The sequence below is a fragment of the Lissotriton vulgaris genome, chromosome 1_1 (assembly GCF_964263255.1).
Source record: "Lissotriton vulgaris chromosome 1_1, aLisVul1.2, whole genome shotgun sequence".
Lineage (NCBI taxonomy): Eukaryota > Metazoa > Chordata > Amphibia > Caudata > Salamandridae > Lissotriton > Lissotriton vulgaris.
This window is the reverse complement of record NC_141685.1, coordinates 952,272,024-952,293,583: the sequence shown is the minus strand read 5'-3', so window position 1 is coordinate 952,293,583 and position 21,560 is coordinate 952,272,024. Positions and strand designations below refer to the sequence as shown.

Genomic DNA, 21,560 nt, shown 5'->3' with positions numbered 1-21,560 from the left:
CAGCACTCCCACCATTTATTGCTTTATGTACCAGCGTCAAGGATTTACATTCAGTGCGCTGTTTAATGGGCAGCCAGTGGATGAGGGGAAGGATAATGACTCACTCAAGATAGCGAACAGCAAAGTACCAGCGATTATGTTTGCGTCGATAATCTATTGCTCTCAAAATCACTGATGTGCATTCAGAGGATCCTCAACAACTTCAAGTCCTTCTGTGACCGTAGAGGTCTCGAAATTGTTTCAAAAGACCAAAGATATGGTCTTTAACCCATCCAGCTTTACTCGCCCTAATCCCAGCCTGCACAGCATTCCTTTGGCGAGGGGTCTATATTTGAGTACCTTGGGGTCACATTAACTGAAAAAATTGACTGGTAGGCTCAAACTAACAAAATAAGCCTGAAGCTAGCGCAGAACACAGGAGGGATAATCAAGCTATTTAGGAACTCTTTCCATAAATCCTTCGAACCACTCTTGAAAATCTATAAAGTGCTAACAAGGGGTGCTGCAATGTACAGGGCTGAAATTTGCGGGCATAGTTCTGAGCTCTCATCACCAAGTCTGGGAACACTTTTGTTAGGCAGTTATTTGGTCTCCCACTCAGTTCTCCCCTTACACCTCTTAGTTAGGAAATGGGGGTGAGGCCAATTGCAGACGAAATTGCTCTTAGACCCCTAATTTGTTGGCGTCGCTTATGGATAGCCCTGGAATTGGCTGTGTATAGGGATGTGTTAAAGGAAATCCTGGGCTTGCAGGGAGTTGGGAAACTACTGTGGCTAGCATATGTCAGGGACTCATTTCTGGACATGGGTAGAGAGAGTCTATGGCACAACCCTGAGGAAGCTTGCACCACAATTTCTAGAAAGGAACTGGTTTGCAGTTACAGGGAGGGTAAACAGGAAGGTAAACTCGCCAGTTTACAAGGGTGCTCAGCAACAGGATCATTAACAGTTGCGTTTTTGAGATTAAAAGATCAGTACATCCTAGAGTCTACCCTGGATGAGATACAACCCGCGCTAGCGAGGAAACTTTATATTTAATTTAGGCACTGGGTTCTCCTGTTTTGTGTTTTCTCCAACAAATGGGCAGGTACATTCTCTCTATGTTGTCCGACCTGTAGCAACACAGAGGAGTCGGAGTTGCATGTATTCTTTTTCTACCCTGGTTACAAAAAATCCAGACGCCGCTGGCTGACCCAATTTTTAAGGAATCTGGGGACCAAACACAGTGCAGAGGCATTTAAGCTGCTGAAATACAATACTCTATCCCCAGTTGTATTTTGCGGGGTCTACCTTCCTACCCTCTATGTGGTGTGTACGCTTTTGAAAACCAATGTACAGGATTAAGCGGATAACTCATTTTTTAATCTTTTTTAATCAGGCTTGCTCCATTTTTAAGGCTAATCTTTTCATCTGTGTTCTTATAGATTGCTATTTTAGTGTTTTACAAATATGAAATGTTTCAGCCTTATCTCTGCCCAATAATTGTATGTTATTAATAGGGCATTTTGTATGTGTTATGTATTTTGCTTATTTATTGGGGTATAGGATAATAGTCTGCAATTGGTAATACAGGACTTTGGGGCTTTGAGTCTATGTACTGGAGGATTCTTTTATGTATCGTCAGTTAATTGCACTTGCACTTTTATGGTCTAATGACCGCAGTAAAGTATTTGAATTAAATTGGATTGAAAGTAAAGTAAGAAAGAGAGCAATGGCATGATTAGACCAACAATAGACATTGAAGTCTACTGATATAAGACCTCTAGCTTAGCGAAGGTGCTAGCATGTTCAGAGCTCTTCTATGATCATAAAGCGGGCCTAAACAGAGGCCCTTCCTTCATAAATCAAGTCTGTGACTATTAAAAGATGTGACATAAATAAAATCCTATGACACACAATTCATGGACAGAATGCAGAACAAATCAAAACATTCACCCCAGTCAAGAGATCTGGGTTAAATCCATCATTCTTTTGCTCACCATGGCACCCCAATTTAGACCTGGCCATATGCAAATCAGTCTTGACCCTGTGCCTCATGGGAACAGTCCAACCCGAACTGCCAGGCCAGGTACTCCCTGGACCGGAAACAAGCATCCTAGGACCGGTTCTGCTGTTTCGCCCCTCATCAGCCAGGATAGCTTGAATCCAGTGGTGCATAAAATCCTGGTATGCCCAGAGCATCATCAGAGCTCTCTTATAACTAGAAATCTGATATAATTTGTTACCTCTCAGCATAGTACCAAATGGGAAAGAGGTCAGGTAGACTTCTGAAAGCACCCATTCACATTATACTATTGCTATTTAATTAGATTCCTCACAAGGGGGAAAGTGTGATATAAAAAGTCAACTTCCTTCTTCAAAAGCAAACCGTAGAACCATTTCAGTTTCACTGAAATGTAAAAAACGTATTTCTTCTATTTTCTGATCTTAGTGTAAGGGCTCAATAGAGATTTTAGAACTGTTTGTAATCTGAAGAATACAAACCGGTTTAATATTTTAAGGACTTAATAGCATAGAAACTAGTATGAGTGCTGAATGCCAGTATCTGTGCAACTGAGGTGGATATCTGATTCTAACTTGGTCAACACTGCAATGTTCTTATGCGGTGAAGTAAACAATTACTTGAGAAGGGTTTGTTTCCAACATGGCCTACCTACTCAGTGTAGATTGTGTGGTTCTGTTTTAGGGTGCATTGTCCACTTGGATCACCTGAATATCAAGAGCTCCCGGCCTGAATTATTTTCTTCAGTGATCGTAACAGTACTTTGTGAACAAGCAGGGAAGGACCAGATTGAGAAAGCTAACACTTAAATCTGAAGAGGGCTGATCACTAGAAATATGCACATCATTACTGCACAACTGCTTGAGTGAAGCGACAAAATAAGCAGATTATTTTTTAGAAAAAAAATGAATATCTACTATACAACACAGTTCTGCCCAGCGTTTTCTATGACCAAGGATTCTCACTAATAGACCTGTTCACCGCTACAGCAAATGGGCAGACTTCAACTTTATATTTAACCAAGTCGAGAGGAAGAATAATCTCATTCTGATCAGTTGGTATGGGATTTTATTTTTACCCCTTTCCAGTTATCCTGTCTCTCCTTACAATTCTAACTTTCTCATGAGTCTAACTTTCTAATAGTCTGATGAGCCTAATGGTTCCAGATATTTCATGCCATTGGTAGTGCCCAGACTACAGATGTCAGAGGTGCTAAACTTGAAACTGAAGCCTAGAGAGGTGATCCGGCCTGCATGTGAGTGTCCATCACAGTATGCCCACCTTAAGCTTAGCAGTCTATTTCCTGAACACATCTATGTGTATCAAAGGTATCCATGGCTATTCCAAAAGAGGCTGTCCACCACTTTTTCTTATGTTTTTAAATGGCATATGATCTGTATTGTATGTAAGCAAGTGAACTTCAATCCGAGAAGAAGCTGTAATTTCATAAAAACTCTGTACAAGCAACTTAATTCCTTATAATGAACCATTTCTTGAGAAGGTGTTCTCTCCAGTCAAGAAGCTTTCTCCCTCCTGAGATCTTTATAGAGTTATTTCAAAACTCCCGAGTCCTCTGTTTGAGCCTGTACATAAATCTCCCTGCAGCTCCTTTCTTGGGAGGCAGCTTTCCTGGTGGTGATTGCCTTGGCAGTTAGCATTGTTGAGGTTCAGACATTGTATTACCTTTGACTATGTAAAGTTGCCCATCAGAATAGGATTGTCGAGAGAACACATCCAGACTTTTTGTAAAGTGTAGTGTGGGATTACTATATCAGTCAAACAGTATCTATACTCCGTTATCTTTTTAGACTGCTCGTTTTCCAACTGAGAGTATTCTATGGGCTGAATATAAAGAGTTTTATATTTCTCTCTTGATGGAACAAAATTTGTCATACAAATAAAACTGTTCTTTGTCACAAAATGTCTTTTTGTCCTACTTCTAGCCACATTCAGACAGTCCAAGTCATGCTGGAATAGTCCAGAAACACATTAAACAAGTTGAAAAGTGACAACTTCAGTTCTTCTGATAAATATTTCAATATCAGGCGTTAGCAAGGCTGCTACCTGCTGGGGTTTCCATACCTTTGAAATGCATGATTGTCTTCATTTATATTCACTTGCCTTCCAAAGTGGATACCCAAAGTGGATCAAGCTCCTTATAGAACTCCATTCTTTAATTACTTTGATTGACGTATTATCCTAATATTTTTTTAACTTCATATCTAAGGAATAGGCTTGTTACTCTATTCACTGTTAAAGAACACTCTGTGATGGAAAAAAATACCTTGTTTGTAATCCTATTCATTATTAGTTGTAACCACTGAATTGTCTCTTCAGTGTCATTTTTCCAGCCCTATTAGTTTCTAGTCTCTCTGCCTATACAGCCCTACTTACCTTTCTCTTTTCTTTTAAAAGAAGGCATGTTAAAGAGTTTTCCTTTCTCCCTTATTACCAAGTCATTATTTTTCTTAATAATTGGCTTCTCTTTTTAAAAGAAAGTAAATGAAATTCGACCCATGTAACCTTCCAGTAGGCTTCTAGAAAAATGCACACACTTAAACCCACATGTCCGAATTGGAAGAGCTGTGCCACTGCTGGGAGCCATGTCCAGTTGTTGGGGCTTCCTGTCCTGTTGGCAAGTATAATTTGCTACAGAATAATCTGAATTGTTGTCCTGACAAAATGAGTACAAACTGTTCAAAAGGGTTCAATGCAGTTTTTAACATGTATTTAATGTTTGTTGCAGTATGGGGCCTGAAACATATACATGAGTATTGATGACGCAGCTGTGTATTTGGCCTGTGACACCTATCCTGAAATGGAAAGATGTACCACAAGCCTCTATTACCTAGACTCTTACGAACCCCCTTGAATCCATCGTCCCACCCCCCTCGGGGGGAGGGGAACGAGCGAGTATGGAATGCTCCCACCTTGATGGTCTGCTATTTCCGCGACAGGTTAACTAGTGGGGTGTCAGATGACTATAACCCCAATTAGACTCATTGCTACAGAGCCTTTCTCGTGTCCTCATTTCACCCCTTTCTTTCCTGTCTCTTTCTTTCTATCACCCTGTGCCTAATTTCTCTGCAAGCCATGTAGAGGGGATCAGATAAACATATATTTTATGTACCTGTAATCACCACAATACGTACTACGCTTGGCTAACGCCGTGACAGAAATGCTAATGTATCTGTTAATTATAATCAATAAAATACTTTGAAATACATTTTTTTTAAACAAATATATATTTGTCTTTTTTGATGAAGCCTCACTGACGCACATTTTTTTGTATTAATGTGGATAAAATGTAATATTTGATATGTTGATGTTTTTGGCTGCAAAGGAAGCATGGCTTTATTTACAGCCTTTTTCCGACAAACAGTTTTTTATTTTACTAGCAAGTTTGAAGCTGTGGTGTCACCTACTCATTTCGTCTGTACAGATTAAAGGGTACAGGAACCTTACAACTAAATTGAGTCTACAAATAATTAAACTGTATTCCCTTGAATTACTTGCTTTAATATAGAAGCAATGATGTTGAACTGCTCAGAAGAATATTGTACAGGAATAGAGGCAACATAATCTGAATAGTTTAAGTATTTGGCTGCTGCAAGAAGATATCATGAACTCTGCTAACCCCATTTAATATTAACCTATATGGCCAAAGCTAATCTGTGCTTTTTCCACTTAGATTCAGTCGGTGGGGGCCTGTATGACATGGAGGAGACAGATAGCGAGACAGAGAGAGCTACTTTGGACGGCACAGACGACTTATCTGCTCTTGACTGCACAGATGCCCCATCATTTGACAACACCACTTCCTTTAGTATCCTAACAGAAGACAGCCGTAACTCCACTTCTCTTTTTGCTGCCACTACTGCCTCTGCTATCTTGGAGGAGTCAGTGATGCAAGGTGGGTCACTTTCTTAATCTGCATGCTTTCTTAAGGCATGGCCAAAAGAACTGTAGCTCTAACTTCTTTAGTCATCATTTAGGGCTTTGAGAACCACGGTCTTGTAATTTGTATATAATCTTCCAAACAAACTCTTTGAAGCTGTGGATTTAACTGTCCTCACCCAGATTAATTTTAATTGTGGTTTTAAATGGGTCACTTTCTCCCTTGAACTTCTGAAGTTAACATAACTTTTGTTAAGTTGCACGGCCTTTCCCTTTGTGAGGTTCATTGGTCTAAAGAAACCTGTGTTACTTTCCTTTTATCTGCTAATGAACATGCTTAGGGTGAGGTGATCAGGGTAGATCTGGTGGAAAAGTATTGCAATTCTTGCACTCCTGGTCATCTAAGTTGTGCTTCTATGTAGGAGTTTAAATTTGAACAGTTGCTCTTAGTTTGTTTCTTTAATAAATGATTTTCTTTTATGCAAAATGGTAACCTATCATAATTCTGAAATGTGAGTGCTTCCAAAAACTTAAAAATTAAATACTTTCAAATAGCAAAAAGGGCATACAAGTCTATATTTTATCCTTTTGGTCATGTTTGTAGTTGATTTGGGGGATGCACCCGTTTACATTTTTTAGGTCTTTATCATCAGCCCCCGTATCTTTGTATTAATAGAAATATCTGACTGTGATATCACTCCCTCTATAAGAAATTAGTTTCCTACAGGTGAACACAAATAAGAGGCAAGTTTTATTAGAAATAATTGACAAAACATGTACGCTGTTTTCTTGCTGTGTTTATACCATAATTTGAAATCCAGGTCAGCTCATTCTGGGGCCTCTAAGAAATAAATTCCTGCATTTGTTTAGCTTAGGGTCCACCACCAGTGTCTGTGGGATGGCGCACAATAGGTCCTGTTCCAACTAACGTAGCAGGAATCACAACCGGTTTACTTCATTTTAAAGGGGATTTTGAATTTACTGTAACGTGTAACATTCAGATGAGCCTACTGAACTCTTGATTAAAATAATTAAACAGCAAAATGTTGCCTTTTGCCCTCTGGGTTTCTCTCCTGATATACTCTGTATAATACATCCCTCATTCCCATTAAGTGGCATTATGTTGTTTTCCCTGATATTTGTTTTCTTTTTAAGATGATGACTTTGACCTTCAGAGTGAGGCTGATGTAGAACTGGAAAATGACAGTGCACCGGGCCTGAATCTCTTGCTGGAGAAGAATTTCCAAAACATTTCTGTGGAAGAGGTTGTGGATGGCAGTTGCTCAGATGCTGTCCAAGAGACTGAGTTGGTCCAGGCGGACTGCCCAGGTGTGCATAAGTTCTTCAATGTATTGATAAAATGGCAGATATCTGTACAGCCATGACTGGTACTGCAAGAGTTCCCACCCAGTTCACTGGATTTATTATCATTTATTAAAAGCTATAAAGTATAAATGAAATATTGCCTTAACATCAGCACTGTTTTTTTTCTGAGTTTCCAGTAGTGCACCATATAGACAGATATGCTTTGTGTTTAAGACTTTAATAATGAAAAGTACCAGGACTCAAAACTGGTGTTACAAGTAGGTAATTTTTTCTGCTGCTCGAGAATCCACTGATTTCTTTCCTTCCTTATTTTACCCTACAACCATTGTGATATTGTATAAGCTACTGGTGTCGGAGAATAATCCTCAAAGCATAGAAAGTCCCAGAGTATCTCATTTTATGCCACAGACTGATTCGCCCGGTCAGGTTTTTTTTGGCAAAATGTGTCTGATATTTGAAAAGTTCTATTCTCGGTTCTAAGATTAAGCTTGTAGCGGTTTTGAAGGTGGCTAAATGTCGGCTAATAAATAGGTTTTGTTTAATTTCATATTGTGTCTTATTAATAAAACGCACTGTTAAAATGGATAGTCTGGTGCTAAAGGGGATGGAAGAGCAGAGAATGGGGATGAGAACTAGAGCCAAGAAAAGAGCACTGTCTTCTGATGGTTGGAGAAAGCCAACTAATTGGTAACTCGAAATTCACCAGGATAAAAATGAATTCCAATGTTTAACAGCAGGATGGTTGAAAAGGTGTCAGCCAATGCGGGGGTGAACACTGTTGGTGCATTGTGGAAGATAGGCAGTGGTAGATGGAAACAAGAGGGAGAGGTGTGGCACAGTGGCCAGAGTGACTGACTCCGGAGTGCAGAGCTCACGGTTTGATCTCCGGTGGCTGCTCAGCTCAGTATCATGTGACTGGGCAATAGCTCACTTAATCTCCCTGACGGCTCCCAGTGCCTTGATACCTTTAAGGGGGTTATATGTTTGTGCTTTATAAATATGAATCAGTAAGTTTCAATTCTATTGAGGACACAGAGGCGAGGATTATGCTTTTCCCTTCTTCGCTTTATTATAAACAAAACACACTTTCCTAGGTCCGGAAAAGAACTGTTCTAAAGTCCCAAAGAACAACTTTCCAAGTATTGAACTACAAAGTCCATGACTCCACAGGCGCAGAACAGCCAAATTCCTTCCTTAGTGTCCTTGAAGCCCAGATAGACGCTCCAACTCCACTGCTCTCCCTCTTTCTTCGACCTGCTACCCGAAAACCTTCACATCATCAATACAGTGTACAGTGACGTCAAGGAATAATCAAAGAGGTTACTTACTCCCATACGGGCGGGTTCGCACCTATAGTGCCGCGGGAGGGATAATCCTCGCCTCCGTGTCCTTAATAGAATTGAAACTTAACGTCACCGTAGCTAGGCAAATTCCGATTCTATGGCCGGACCGGAGGCTCAGATTATGCTAGTTTAAAGCTTACTTACCACCGAACGTGCCACATCCACCACCGGTTTGAAATAAAACTGCTTAAAAGTGGAATCGGAGGACCAATCCGCTGCTCGCATCAAATCCTCCAGAGGCGCCCCAAGAGAGAAGGCTTTGGAAGCCATGGCGCCTCTAGCAGAATGCGCACCAAACTGTTTTGTATCAATTCCTGCCTACTGCATAGCCCAATGTACCCACCTAGCAAAAGTGGGTGAAGACATAGCTTTCTGAGGCTTACGCAGAGCAATCAAGAGTTGTCTTTAGCCCGGAGGGCGAAGGTCTTGCGTCATATCCTCATAGGCCTTGAGGCACTGCACCACACACAACTTCAGAATGTCTGAGAAGGCTGGATATGAAAATTGTCCGAGACAAACACTTACTCCGACGTCCCACCGTAAAAGTGACCCCATCCGGGGAAAAAACCTGTGCAGAAATATCCAATGCGCGTACATCCGAAACTCTTCGGCAAGAGACCAGCACAAAAGCATAGCCAACTTAGCCGACAGCTCTTTAAGCGATGAGTATTTATTCGACCGCCAAGACAGGAAAAGATTCAACACCACGTTGACATCCCACAGCAAAGAGTACCGCGGTTCCGGCAGTAAGGATAACCGGACTCGTAGGAGCCTGCACACAATGGGATGCGCACCAATCGGAGCCCCGTCCACTGGACAATGTGCTGCAGAGATAGCCGACCGCACGGCATTGACTGAGCGATACGCCATACGGTCCGTAACCAACTCTACCAGGTAATTCAAGACTGGAACGACACCCGCGATCACGGGATCCAGACCCCGTCGAAGACACCAACGTACCCACTTAGACCATGCTGAACTGTATCTCCTGGAAGTGGCATCCCCCCAGGCCTCAAATTAAATGGCAGTAAGACCGAGGTGCTCGTGATGGGGGGGGAACCCATCTGTCTGGTCGTCGGCGTGGTGGCCTTCATGCTTAGGCGAGGTTCCAGCACCCTGTCAAGAAGCTAGGAACCTTGGAGTTTGGCTTGACGCTGACCTGTCCTTTGGACCTCAGATAGGCCGTGTGGTGGGTGTTTGCTTCAGTGTCCTAAAAAGTCTGCGGAATGTTTTAGATCTCCTTCCTACGTCAGCCCGTAGGACGTTGGTGCATTCCCTCGTCACATCGCGCCTGGACTACGGCAATTTGCTGTATCTGGGAGCAACCAATAAGGCAATAAATCGCCTCCAGGTGTTGCAGAATGCGGCAGCCCGCCTCATTCTGAAATTTCCCAAAAGATCGGCTTCCAAAGTTGCCCTTCAGACCCTTCATTGGCTCCCAGTAAGGAGTAGGGTCGAGTTTAAGGCCCTTTGTACTGGCCATCGAATCCTTACTGGGAAGGCACCAGCACCGCTCCAGAGTCTTGTCACCAGATACGCGCCCACGCGCGCCCTTCGCTCCTCCTATGGAGGCCTATTAAAGGTCCCTAGGATAAGAAGGGCTCGCATGGGAGGTAGATCTTTTCGCTACCTGGCGGCGAAAAGCTGGAATGCCTTACCTCTGGACCTCCGCCTGGAGCCATCTGAACCCGGCTTCAGGAAGAAGTTAAAAACGCACCTCTATACACGGTAACCAAGCAGACCCTGCGGCCCAGCTTGCATGAGTTCTTCTGTCTTAGCGCGGGGACACGCCATCTGAGCGTAACCAGGCGCTATATATATATATATATATGAGACAGAACTCGTTCCGGCACAAGCCTGCGCCGCCAATTATATCCGACAATCAGCCAAGAAAGAACGAAGAGTTGAACCCAATTTCTGTGCAATAACAGGGTGTTTATTCAGGTGTTTTGCTGAGCCTGTCCGCCATAACGCGTTTCGACTGTTCCTACAGTCTTGATCACATGGTAAGGTCACATTACCTAGCAATGGATTTTATAATCAAAATAGAGGGCGGACAATTATTCTCACGTCCTCTAAACCAATGTCATGAGCTTTTTACAAGAAAGCAAACAAGGGACTTCATGTTTACGCCCCAAAGTCTATACAGTTAAAATGCAATTAAACTCATAGTGAGTATATACAACTGTACAACTATAATACATTGAGTAAAGTATCATATATACACACTTACACATTTACAATGAATAAATAAATAAATTCATCATGCTTACTATAAACTCATTTTTTAAGTTTATAGAATTTTCTCACAATTTTTCTTTTACAAAAAGCTCAAATATATATATATATATATATATATATATATATATATATATATATATATATATATATATATATATATATATATATATACACACACATACATACACATACACACACACACCCGGTTTGGCAGACCCCTGGCGCTGCTTCACTTCGGTGCGTAATCCTCGGCCGAGCCCAGCCTTGATTAATTGTATCCGACTCTCCTTCGAGGAATTTTGAACTTTCGAACGATGACCCCTTTCGGACTGAACCAGTCGGAAGAACTTTATGTACATATATGAGAAAATTAAAACACACATAACTTCTAGATACAATCTCCACAATTTTTCCTTGTCCTGTAATCCCACATAACAGGTCAATCTAGAGATGAACATTAAAAGGAATCTGGGATCCATGAAATGTAACAACCATATATATCCAAAAGCAATCCAAAAACTATATAATCCCTCAGTAATGTTAGCCCACTGGAGGGCTTAAAACTGTCAAAGAAATAAGACTTATGAAAATGTTCCCTGCATCCCATAACTATTCCCTTTTCTTATAATTGGTTGAAACTGAATGTAGGTTCAAAAATACATAACAAATGAGACTTTGTTGAAAAAAAGAAAATGTAAAGATATAATTGTGGAATAATCAAAAGCAGCAGGGCAAGAGGGAGCCAAAATGTATAGAAATGGGTTACATTTTGTTATAATTTGCACTTAATTAAGACTTGGACTACATATCCCAGAATCCAATTGTGTAACAAAATACATGGATGCTATCATGTGACCGAGGTAGGTGGGAACTCCCATTTTAAAACACAACCAGCAAACAGTGTTTGAAACAACCGTGATCAAGTTAGTGGGGAGCTAACGAAACGCGTTGGTTTTTGTGCTGTGAATATGCTGCAATGGATTTAAGAATAAATTAAGCTGTCTCACACAAATTTCGAGTGGCTGGAGTGGCGGCTTCATTTTGTTTCCCGGGGGATATTGCGTTCTTTGGGAGACAGTTTATATATATATTTATATATATATATAGATAGATATATAGATATATAGATAGATATATAGAGATATAGTGAAAACCGCAGACGGGTTTGCAAGACCATGCATCGGAAGTCAGTGCTTGCCAAGTCCCCTGAAAGGCTTGGAGACGCCCGCCAATACGCAGATGCGCGGCAGGAAGCACACTTACTGTTGTTGCCGCCACCGGAGTTGGCTCTGAAGCTTCCTCGGCCCATGAAACGCTGGCCACGGGTGGGATAGAACTCTGTATAGGAAGCGGAGGAATTATATTGCCCTCGACCGAGCCTTGCTCCTTGTTGGGGTTCTGTTGCTCGTGACCACCACGGCGGGCGAGCGGCCCCTCCCGTGCCCGGCTCCATGGGGAAAACGACTCTGGAACACCCGTTTTATATTTGACTGCGCCTTGTCCAGAGACGTAAATGTGGACACAAACTTGCCTAACTCCTTGACGAAGGGATCCCCAAAAAGGCTTCCCTCCGCCACAGAACCGCCTCCGCCGAAGCCAGGTCACCAAGCTTCGGGTCTAGCTTGATCAAAAGGTAGCGATGGCGTTCTTTGGAGATCGCACAATTTGCGTTCCCCACAAACACGACCGCCCGCTGAGCCCAATTCGACAGGACCTTCGGCGAGATGACCGAACCCGTGACCTTGGCCTCTTCAGCCATGTCTAGAATCTTTGTAAGGGATCCGATAACGTCCAGCAACTTGTCCTGGCAGGACCGCCAGGACCGATCTATACCTTTACGAGGATCTTTGATAAATTTGCAAAGAAATGTCGCCATCTTAGAGTCCAATTAAGGTGTACAGGCCACTTTATGTTCCAAAGTCGGCCGAGGGCATTCAGCCCTCAAACACCCGCGAGCCTCCTTCTCGAGTGGCTTGCGGAGGCAACCGGCCACGAACTTCGCCACCTTGTCCCCTGGTACCCAGGCAGCGGACCGCGGATGGACAATCTCATCCGGCTCCAGCATACCCGAAGGATCCTGAGGCAATGTCGCAGAAGAACTGGCCGGCCTCCAGCACCGCGAGGACCCCTCGTCATCATCCGTGTCCCCTGGCGAATCTCCATCCTTGGATGGAGAAGGAGGGGGGGGGGGGGGGGGGGGGAGATTCTGCATGCACCACGGACGACGAAGGCGCAGGGTGAGCGGAGGACGTCCGAGCCAGAAAAGCGGAACGCAACCGCTCAAAAGTGTCCTTGTCCGACCCCCTGCGCCTCCTCAGTACCGCCCTGCACACAAACCTTCATGGAGGGCGGAGGAGGGACCTCCGCGTTGCGGGGACTGCTGAAGCGGCCAGGTGGGTTTGGCCGAGCTTTGTGCATTCTTGAATAATGCGGCCCGTCAACCGCTGTTCCATGGGCCCCACGACTTAATTGACGCAGCGGTAGATAGAGCTATCCACTGCGTCATAGAAATAGTCATCAAAGGGGAGGCATTCATGCACCTCTTCCTCCTCATAAGAGCCTTCCATCCTTAAGCTCTGAACAGGCTCAGCAATACTAACAAATGCGCTAGAGGGCGCAAGCACCTCACAAGCAGACCAAGCGCCTGAGATGCAGCCGGGAAATGTGGGCAGTCCGAAGGACTGACAATATGGGCGGGAACCAGCCAGCAAATCGATGGACACGAGGTGGCCTAACTGCCACCTCGCGCGTCAACCCTAGCTGCGTGTCACAGAAAAGAACGCCCTCAGGCTGCAACGCGGTCACAGCGCAATACAGACCCCCGCTGGGGCGTGACAAACAAAATGCGGGCAAAAACAGACCCCGAACTCGGGCTGTTCAGAGTGTGGCAGCGTGGCAAGGCTCATGGTGACTCTGCTCCTGTAGCGCTCCTCGCAGACTAATGCGAGCGCGCCACAGGAGCATCGAGACGTGAGGAGCCCCCTAGTGTGCCTCTGAGGCACAAGACATGACAGGCGGCGGCCGCGTAAGAAGCGAGAACGCTTCCGCGGTGGCAGGGGAGCTGCAATCGGAAAAAAACAGACCGCAAACAATTTTGGCAATAAACAACACAATATAATAGAGCACAGCACACGCGGCGATCCGCACAAGTAACGCAATACAAAATCACGGAGAAAAGAAAGAACATGACTTATCTGGCTGACTAGCAGCGAAGAAAGAGGGAGAGCAGTGGAGTTGGAGCGTCTATCTGTGCTTCAAGGACACTAAGGAAGGACTTTGGCTGTTCTGCCCCCATGGAGTCATGGACTTTGTAGTTAAATACTTGGAAAGTTGTTCTTTGGGACTTTGGAACTGTTCTTTTCCGGACCTAGGAAAGAAAAGTTGTTTTGGTGCTTTTTCTGGCTGCTGTGTGTTTTGTTTATAATAAAGCGAAGAAGGAAAAAGCATAATCTGAGCCTCCAGTCCTGCCATAGAATTAATATTAACAATCGTGATGTCTGATATGGAAGAAAATACTCCTGAAGATAGGCTGAATCTTTATTTTAATCTGCACTGTGGCAATTGCAGGGAGCTCTCATTAAAGTTCACTTGGCCACCGGAAGCTGTTGAAGAGAGTTGAGATAATGCAGGAGGAGATAAGATAGCAACCTGGATGGCCAAAGAGAAGGATAAGGCTAGTTGTAGGTTTTTAAATCCACTATAGGCATTGAAGAGGTAGGCAGGAAGCCAAAGATTGGGTGAATGAAATTAGTCCAGATCTATATTCTAGTGAGTGCTTGGACTTCCAATAGGCAACAGTTCAAAGGTATAAGGGGAACACTTTTACTTTAAACTCAAAGAAGAAGGTGGAGGTTACTTTATTCCGCTTCACAACAAAAAGGTTGCTGTTGAATGATATTGAAATTCTAAGCAGAGATTAAAGACTTAGTAAGAAAACCCAGTTCCGATGGCCATGAGGTCCAGATCAAGGGAACAACTAAATGAGCTAAATGAAGTGCATCCATTTTGTCGCTGTTTAATTTCAGTGAGTTAGTGCTCATCAAATAATCTACTGACTGCTACTCTTCAGGCAAGAAATTTCAACGGTGTATTCGTCTTCCCTGATGGTGCAGGAATGTAACTGTCATAAGCTTGTGACAGTAAGTACAATCAAAATGTAGATACTTCCCAGTTTGGCTTTAGGAAGCAACACAGTACTGAACTGGCGTTGATTTCAGCATCTGAAATGATTAGGCAGACAGTTGTGACAGGAGACTATGCAGCACTTGTGCTGCTTGACCTCTCCGCAGCATTTGATACGGTAAACCATCAGAAATTATTGCAAGTCCCGGAGGGGGTTGGTATCAAAGGGAAATCGCTAACTTTACTAAAATAATTTTGTCTGGTCTGGAGCAATTTGTGGCTCTTGCTGATTTAAAGTCGCCAAACTTCACGTTGCCATGTGGAGTACCACAGGGCTCGTCATTGAGCCATACCCTTTTTTATATCTATGTTGCACCACTGGCTAGGCTAATTAGATCCCTGGATTTTTCTGCTATCTCGTACGCAGATGACACTCTGATTGTGGTCTCTGCGTCAAGTTCTCCAGACGATACAGCGGCACAGTTCTATACCGGTCTCCGTTAGGTGGGGGACTGGATGTCCATGAATTGTTTGAAGCTGAAGTCTTACTTTTTGGCAACCACACTAACTTTTGGACCCCTGTTCTGTGGCCTGTAGAATTGGGGCTGATTCCCAATCCAAAAAATAAGGTAAAAAACCTGGGGGTTACGTTAGACTCTACGCTCTTCTTTGAGGGCCATGTTAAACCAGGTGACAGCAGCCTCCTTCTATATGTTAAAAATATTGAGAAAGATCCTTCCATACATCCCAGGGAATTTGAGGAAATTAGTGGTTTCGGCTCTTGTGCTATCTAGAGCCGACTACTGTAATTGTCTTTTCATGAAACTTCGTAAAAAATGCCTCAATAAGATGCAGATAGTGTTGTTGTTGTATATTCCGAAACATAAATCGTCCGCCACCGTGCTCAAAATGCTTCATTGGTTCCCAGTGGATAGACGGATAGAGTTTAAGGCTCTCTGCATTGCATTTAAAGTCACTCATAACAAATGGCCAGCATTCTTTAAACAGAATTTGCAGCCTTATATTCCTGCCCGCCAGCTTCGCTCAGCACACTCTCATAACCTGGTAGTTAGAGTTAGGTTTAAAAATGTGCCTGGGGTGGCACGAGTTTTCTGGTAAGCATGACCAGACTTTGGAATACTCCTCCGGTGCGGCTTAAGGAAGAAACTCACCTGTTGCCATTCAGGAAGGCATTATAGACATGGCTTTTCAATCTTTGAGGCTGTCTTTTACTGGTCAGGTATGTATTGTGCTGAGCTAGCGCCATGATACCCTCGGTGAATGTTTTGCGCTTTATACATTTCCTTTTCATTTCATAAGAGGCTAGAGGAAAAGTGTGCAAATTTAAAAGGGTCAGGAAAAGAAAGTGCATCAATTCTTTCAAAGCTGCATTACGCCAATGCCAGTATCTGGGTCTACTTGCAAAACTATTGGCTAGACTGCAAGTGATCCAGAATAGAGCTTATTATTGGTCTGCAGAACTGTGATCATGTCACAGAAGCAAGGATTAATCTGCACTGGCTGCAATTGGAACAAAGAATATACCATAGGGGCCTCTGGAGTCAAAGCTTGAATCACTAACCATACCACAGTTTATTTTCTTTGATTGGCATCTTCAGCCTTTGACTCATTCCCACATTTCAGGCGAGCCCGTCTTAGAGGCAAAACCTTTTTGTGATGGACTCGAAAGACTGGAATTAACTACCCAATGCCCTGTGCACAATCACTAATTACAGGAATTTTCATAAAACCTTTAAAATTCACCTTTTTAGGTCTCTGCTAGAAGCGCTTTCTCGCCAGAGAACTATAGTCGTCTGCTCAGCCGACAACGAGGGGAGACGAGCTGGCCATGTGCACAGCATTGTGAATGGGAGAGGTCGCGTGCGTTAGCTTCTACCGTAGTGGCAGAATCCGATCACGACGCGCGCGTCATGAACAGTTCACGTGACTTGCTCCGTCAGCGTAAGAATGTTATCGGCATTGGTAAACGCAAAAAGGGGCGTGGCTTGTGCGCGCCGGCTGATGGATTGGGCAGAGGAGCGGACGTGATCCTGGGGGTACCGTGTCAGTTGGTGCGTGAGCCGGGAGGGGCAAGTGCTAGATCGGTTGCTCGCGCCACTAAGACCGCCTCCCCCTGCTTTCTCACACGCACGCGCACACACGCGCACACAGACACACACAGAGACACACACAAGCGCACCTACACGCGCGCACACACACAAGCGCACACATACAGACCCCCCACCCGCTCGTTCTGCATTGTGATGGGAGCGCCCGTGTTCGCTGTCAGCAAGCCTGGGTCCCAGTTGCCCCTCTTGTTGTAGTGAGCTAACGTGACACCAAAGAAGCCTCAACTATTATAAAAATAATTTCCCTTTATAAAGTCGTTGTAATCTATTTCTATAGATCATCACACACTTAATTGTCTGTTTGGACGATAGAAGGTACGTCATTGAAAAATACTTATGTTATCGCCTTTGTGAGGATGAAAGCCGCTGACCTCCTTAACTTGAGACCTGCAGTCTCCTCACAGATCTCTACCGCGGGCGCGAGCCCTTCTTGAAAAGCCCGGATGAGCGGCTGTGCGAAGGCGCGCGCTCAGCCATGCGCACGGTGTTATTGAAAGACCTCGGCGTCCCTCGAACAACCTTGATGTCAAATTGAAAAGACCTGTCGGCGAGGCTGCCCTCTCCGGGGGCGGCGTGTCTGTCACCTCTGCTGGGGGCACGGCGCAGAGTCCTCGCCTGTGTCCAGCTGTCGGCCCCGGTTACATCAGCCATTAGAGCCGCAGTGGAGCAGTGCGAGCTTGGGGGCACCAACCAGGTGACCCACTGCTCTCTTCTTGGAACATATGTTCTCTGTGTTAATGGCGCAGGCGTGGTTGGTGGGGGCTGCCGCGAGGGGATGGGTGTGGGTCCGAGGGTTTTGGGGGTATGGAGGGAGTGAACATGAACAATGTAACTTTATTATTATTATTAAGGGAATTTTGTAAAGCGCCTGGTTACACTCAGATGGCGTGTCCCCGCGCTATGGCAAGTGGAGTCAGCAAGCTGGGCCGCAGGGTCTGCTCGGTTTACCGTGTGTAAAGGTGTGTGATAGCCAGAAACCGGTCCTAGGATGCTTGATTCCGGTCCAGGAAAGACATGACATGGCAGTTCGGGCTGGACTGTTCCCATGAGGCACAGGGTCAAGGCTGATTTGCATATGGCCATGTCTGAACTGGGGTGGTGTGGAGTGCAAAAAAACGATGGATTTAGCCCCAGATCTCTGTACTGGGGTGAATGTATGACATTGTTCTGCATTCTGTCCATCAATTGTTTTTGCATAATACTCTTTCCAGCCACAACAAAATATTTACCTAATAAAACGAATTTCTCATCGCCATCCACTGCTTTTATTGATTATGGAAACCTATCTGAAATATTCTAAATCCTGGATCATCTCTTCACTTTCCCTTAGTAAACAAGGAGAAGAACTTTGTCCACTGGTTAGCCAGTTTCAAGGTTTCCACTTTAAATAACTGCTCTTTTGTGACCATTAACTATGCATATATGTTAGTAATTTGCATCCTTGGTTATACATGTGAGAGAAATCAGTGGTGTATGTATGTGAAAGAGTACTCTGCATTTCAGTTCCACATTCCCAAAGACCTTAATTTATTTTTCATAATCCGGAGGAGTGGCTACTAGAAGAGTTGAGCCTAATAAAATAGGCTTGAGTTAAAACCAAACCTCTGAAGTAACTCCTGCCTGTATCTGCCTTCCACTCAGCGTTTTATTAGTATTTTTGATTTCTCAAAGTGTTTTTCTTTTTCTCATCAGGTAACATCCAACGGAGACGAGCCACACCAGAAGAGGTCTGCTTTCCCCTTAAGCATGGGTAGGTGCAGAGATAATCTCTCTCTGTTAGTTTTCTATTAAAACAGCCACCATTTTATCTCTTATACTGTGGGAATCCAACAGGTTCAAGGAAGGCAACACAAAGGGTAAAGAGTGGCATGTATGTGTATATATGTTATCCCAGTCATAAATACATACATCTCACTGAGTAAACCTGCAGCTATTTGTGCCTTGCTGGCCTGTTATCTGTCAAATAAGTTGTTACATTCTGCTTTTTATTTGTTGCCTCCGAGAGAGCGAATGAGTTCATGTCATTCTCTACAGAAAGAAGCATACGTATTCAAGAGCCCTATTAGTTAGCATAGAAAGGCCTGAGGTTACTTGCAGGGCCCAGATTTTTTTTCTGATCCATACGTGTAACCTCAGGCTTGCCACCTTTTGATTTCTCATTTAGAACACTCCCAGGTATCAGACTGGATGTTCCAGCGTGCCACGGGTGGCGCAGGGCAGCTCCACACGGAGCTCAAACCGCTCTGCAAGTGACAAAATAGAGCCGCATATAAGTGCCACTCCTGCGACTTATAAAGATGTTCTTTTCTTTCTGTGACTTCCAAAGCACATACGGATCTCCACTTCTAGCTTGCTGCTTTTTTATGATAATTCTAAATGATTTCACCAGTGTGCTAGGTAACGTTATCCCAACCCTAAATGACCTGTTTGAAGCAATGATGCAATTTCCGGAATTCGATTTTTGCTTTGGTGTCTGGGCTAGGGCCACATTTCCTATGTTGTGCAATAAGTGCCCCCTCATGGACCAGACTGCAATCCAAGAGGTAAAGCTGTACGTCGCAGAACACAAGGTGACTGTTAGTCACACACCTTCAAACTCTTCTCTGGGCCCAACGCACCCTGAAATTCCCAGGCCATTATCAACCGACAGCAGATCGAGGTCTGAATGAGGCCATTCCGCAAATTATCGGTGCACTTCCAGCTTTCTGTCATGCCTTTGGACCCAAGGAACTGGGAAGACCCACAGCCAGGTTCGTCCTGTGTGTCAGTCCCCAACACTGCCTGTCCTCCCAACCTGTTACTCGGCCTGTATCAACTCCAATACAGACTTCTTATTTGGCCCTGAGATCATGCCAGTTCCTGCTACATGGACTCTAGCATTGAAGACACCGGTGCCGAAAGAGGACCCGTTTGTGACTCCAGTGTTTACCCACAAACACTCTTTGGCTTTTGCCTGACTGATGCCACACTATAAAATTACAAAAGCGCAACCGGTTGTTGTGTAACCTATTGGCAGAAGCTCCATTATGTTTTTGCTTCTGACTCTGATCCTGTGCCAGAGCAGGGTGGCATCTCAAGTTGATGATGAGGATCTTAGCCCATTTCCAGCCTTTTTGTCAGGAAGAGATTCCAAAAGGATTGAGGCTTTTTGCAAACACATGTTTTCTTCTGCCAGTCTTGAATTACAATCTGTAAAAGCTGGATGTTTACTAGGTTGTTACACAAATGCCCTGTCTGACATGACTTAGTGGCTGTCCCAGAGAACCTTTGGGTCTCTTCAGCCCAGACCATTCATGATGGATGGGACACAGCAAAATACATTAATTGTGCAGATAGGAAAGTAGGATCTGCTTTCATGGTCAACCCCACTTTTCGCTGGTGTCATTATATTTTACTCACTAGTCTTACTGGGATCCTACTAATCGGGACCCCAGTCTGTGCTTCTCCTCTAAATTGGACATGGTGAGTGTTTCGGCACCCCCCCATATTGGCTACTGGTTTACCCTTGTAAGTCCCTAGTATATGGCACTAAGGTACACAGGGCATAGGTACACCAGGGGTCTCCCATGGGCTGCAGCATGTATGTTGTCACCCATAGGAGACCACTTAAATTGTGACTGCAGTCCTGCCATTGAGCCTGTGTAAGTTGCTGCTAGCACCACTGACGACCAATATAAGTTTCCTTATATCTGAGGCCCCTACTCTTAAAACCTATAAGTCACCCCTAAGGCAAGTCTTTCAATCCTGAAGGCAGCATGCTCGGTTATAAGTTTGAGGGTGCCCCTGCATGAGCAGGACACCCCTGCAACCTTCAGAGACCATTCTCCCGGGTTGCAGGTGCATCAGTCATTACGATACATCAAGTGGCCGTACATCATTACACGATGGCTGACTCTGAACTGGCTGTAACTAACCCTGTCGTGTTTGGTGTCAAATATGTTGGAATCATATCACAACTCCGTAAGCGGTGTTGAATGTATGATTTCATTCACTGTAAAGCTCCTCTGTGAGGCCCTCGGTGATCCCATTACCAGTTTTCTAGACCCAGATAGCAAACTATGACTGCTGTCGACCAGAGACATGAGTCTGCCCTCCTGCTGTTGAACCAAGCTCGAGTAGGGGAAGGCAAGACAATAGGTTTCCTGTGACAGAGAGGTGTGGCCACCTCCTAGACAGGACTTAGGGTATGGGACAGGATGGGTGCGCTTGCCAGCGCCACTAGACTGCTTTGAAGGACACATTTGGTGCCCTCCTTGCACACTCCAGTTGAAACCAGTACACAGAGCAGTTGGCTCCTGCTCTGTTGTGAAACTGGACAAAGGACATGGGAGTATCATCCCCACTGTCCAGCTCTTCCTCTGGAAGGGACCCCTGAATTGTCCCAACCTTTTCTTTGGGTTACTTAAGGGCTTACCTGGTGGTGGGGTCCCTAGATTCATCGTGGGACAAGATTCAGATCCGAGGCTACTTAATCTTTAAACGTTTGGGCACTTTGAACTTC

The 21,560-nt window shown here is 44.4% G+C and overlaps 1 protein-coding gene across 8 annotated transcripts in view; it reads left to right on the top strand.

Annotated features, from left to right (window-relative positions):
• Positions 1–21,560, top strand: part of BAZ2A (bromodomain adjacent to zinc finger domain 2A) — a 1,275,716-nt gene that overhangs the window by 256,497 nt on the left and 997,659 nt on the right. For all 8 annotated transcript variants that reach the window (XM_086959424.1, XM_086959462.1, XM_086959400.1 and 5 more), the window contains 3 exons: positions 5,693–5,914; positions 7,054–7,227; positions 18,752–18,809. In XM_086959424.1, the coding sequence (XP_086815550.1) occupies positions 5,693–5,914; positions 7,054–7,227; positions 18,752–18,809 (454 nt within the window). The remainder of the gene's footprint in view (positions 1–5,692; positions 5,915–7,053; positions 7,228–18,751; positions 18,810–21,560) is intronic.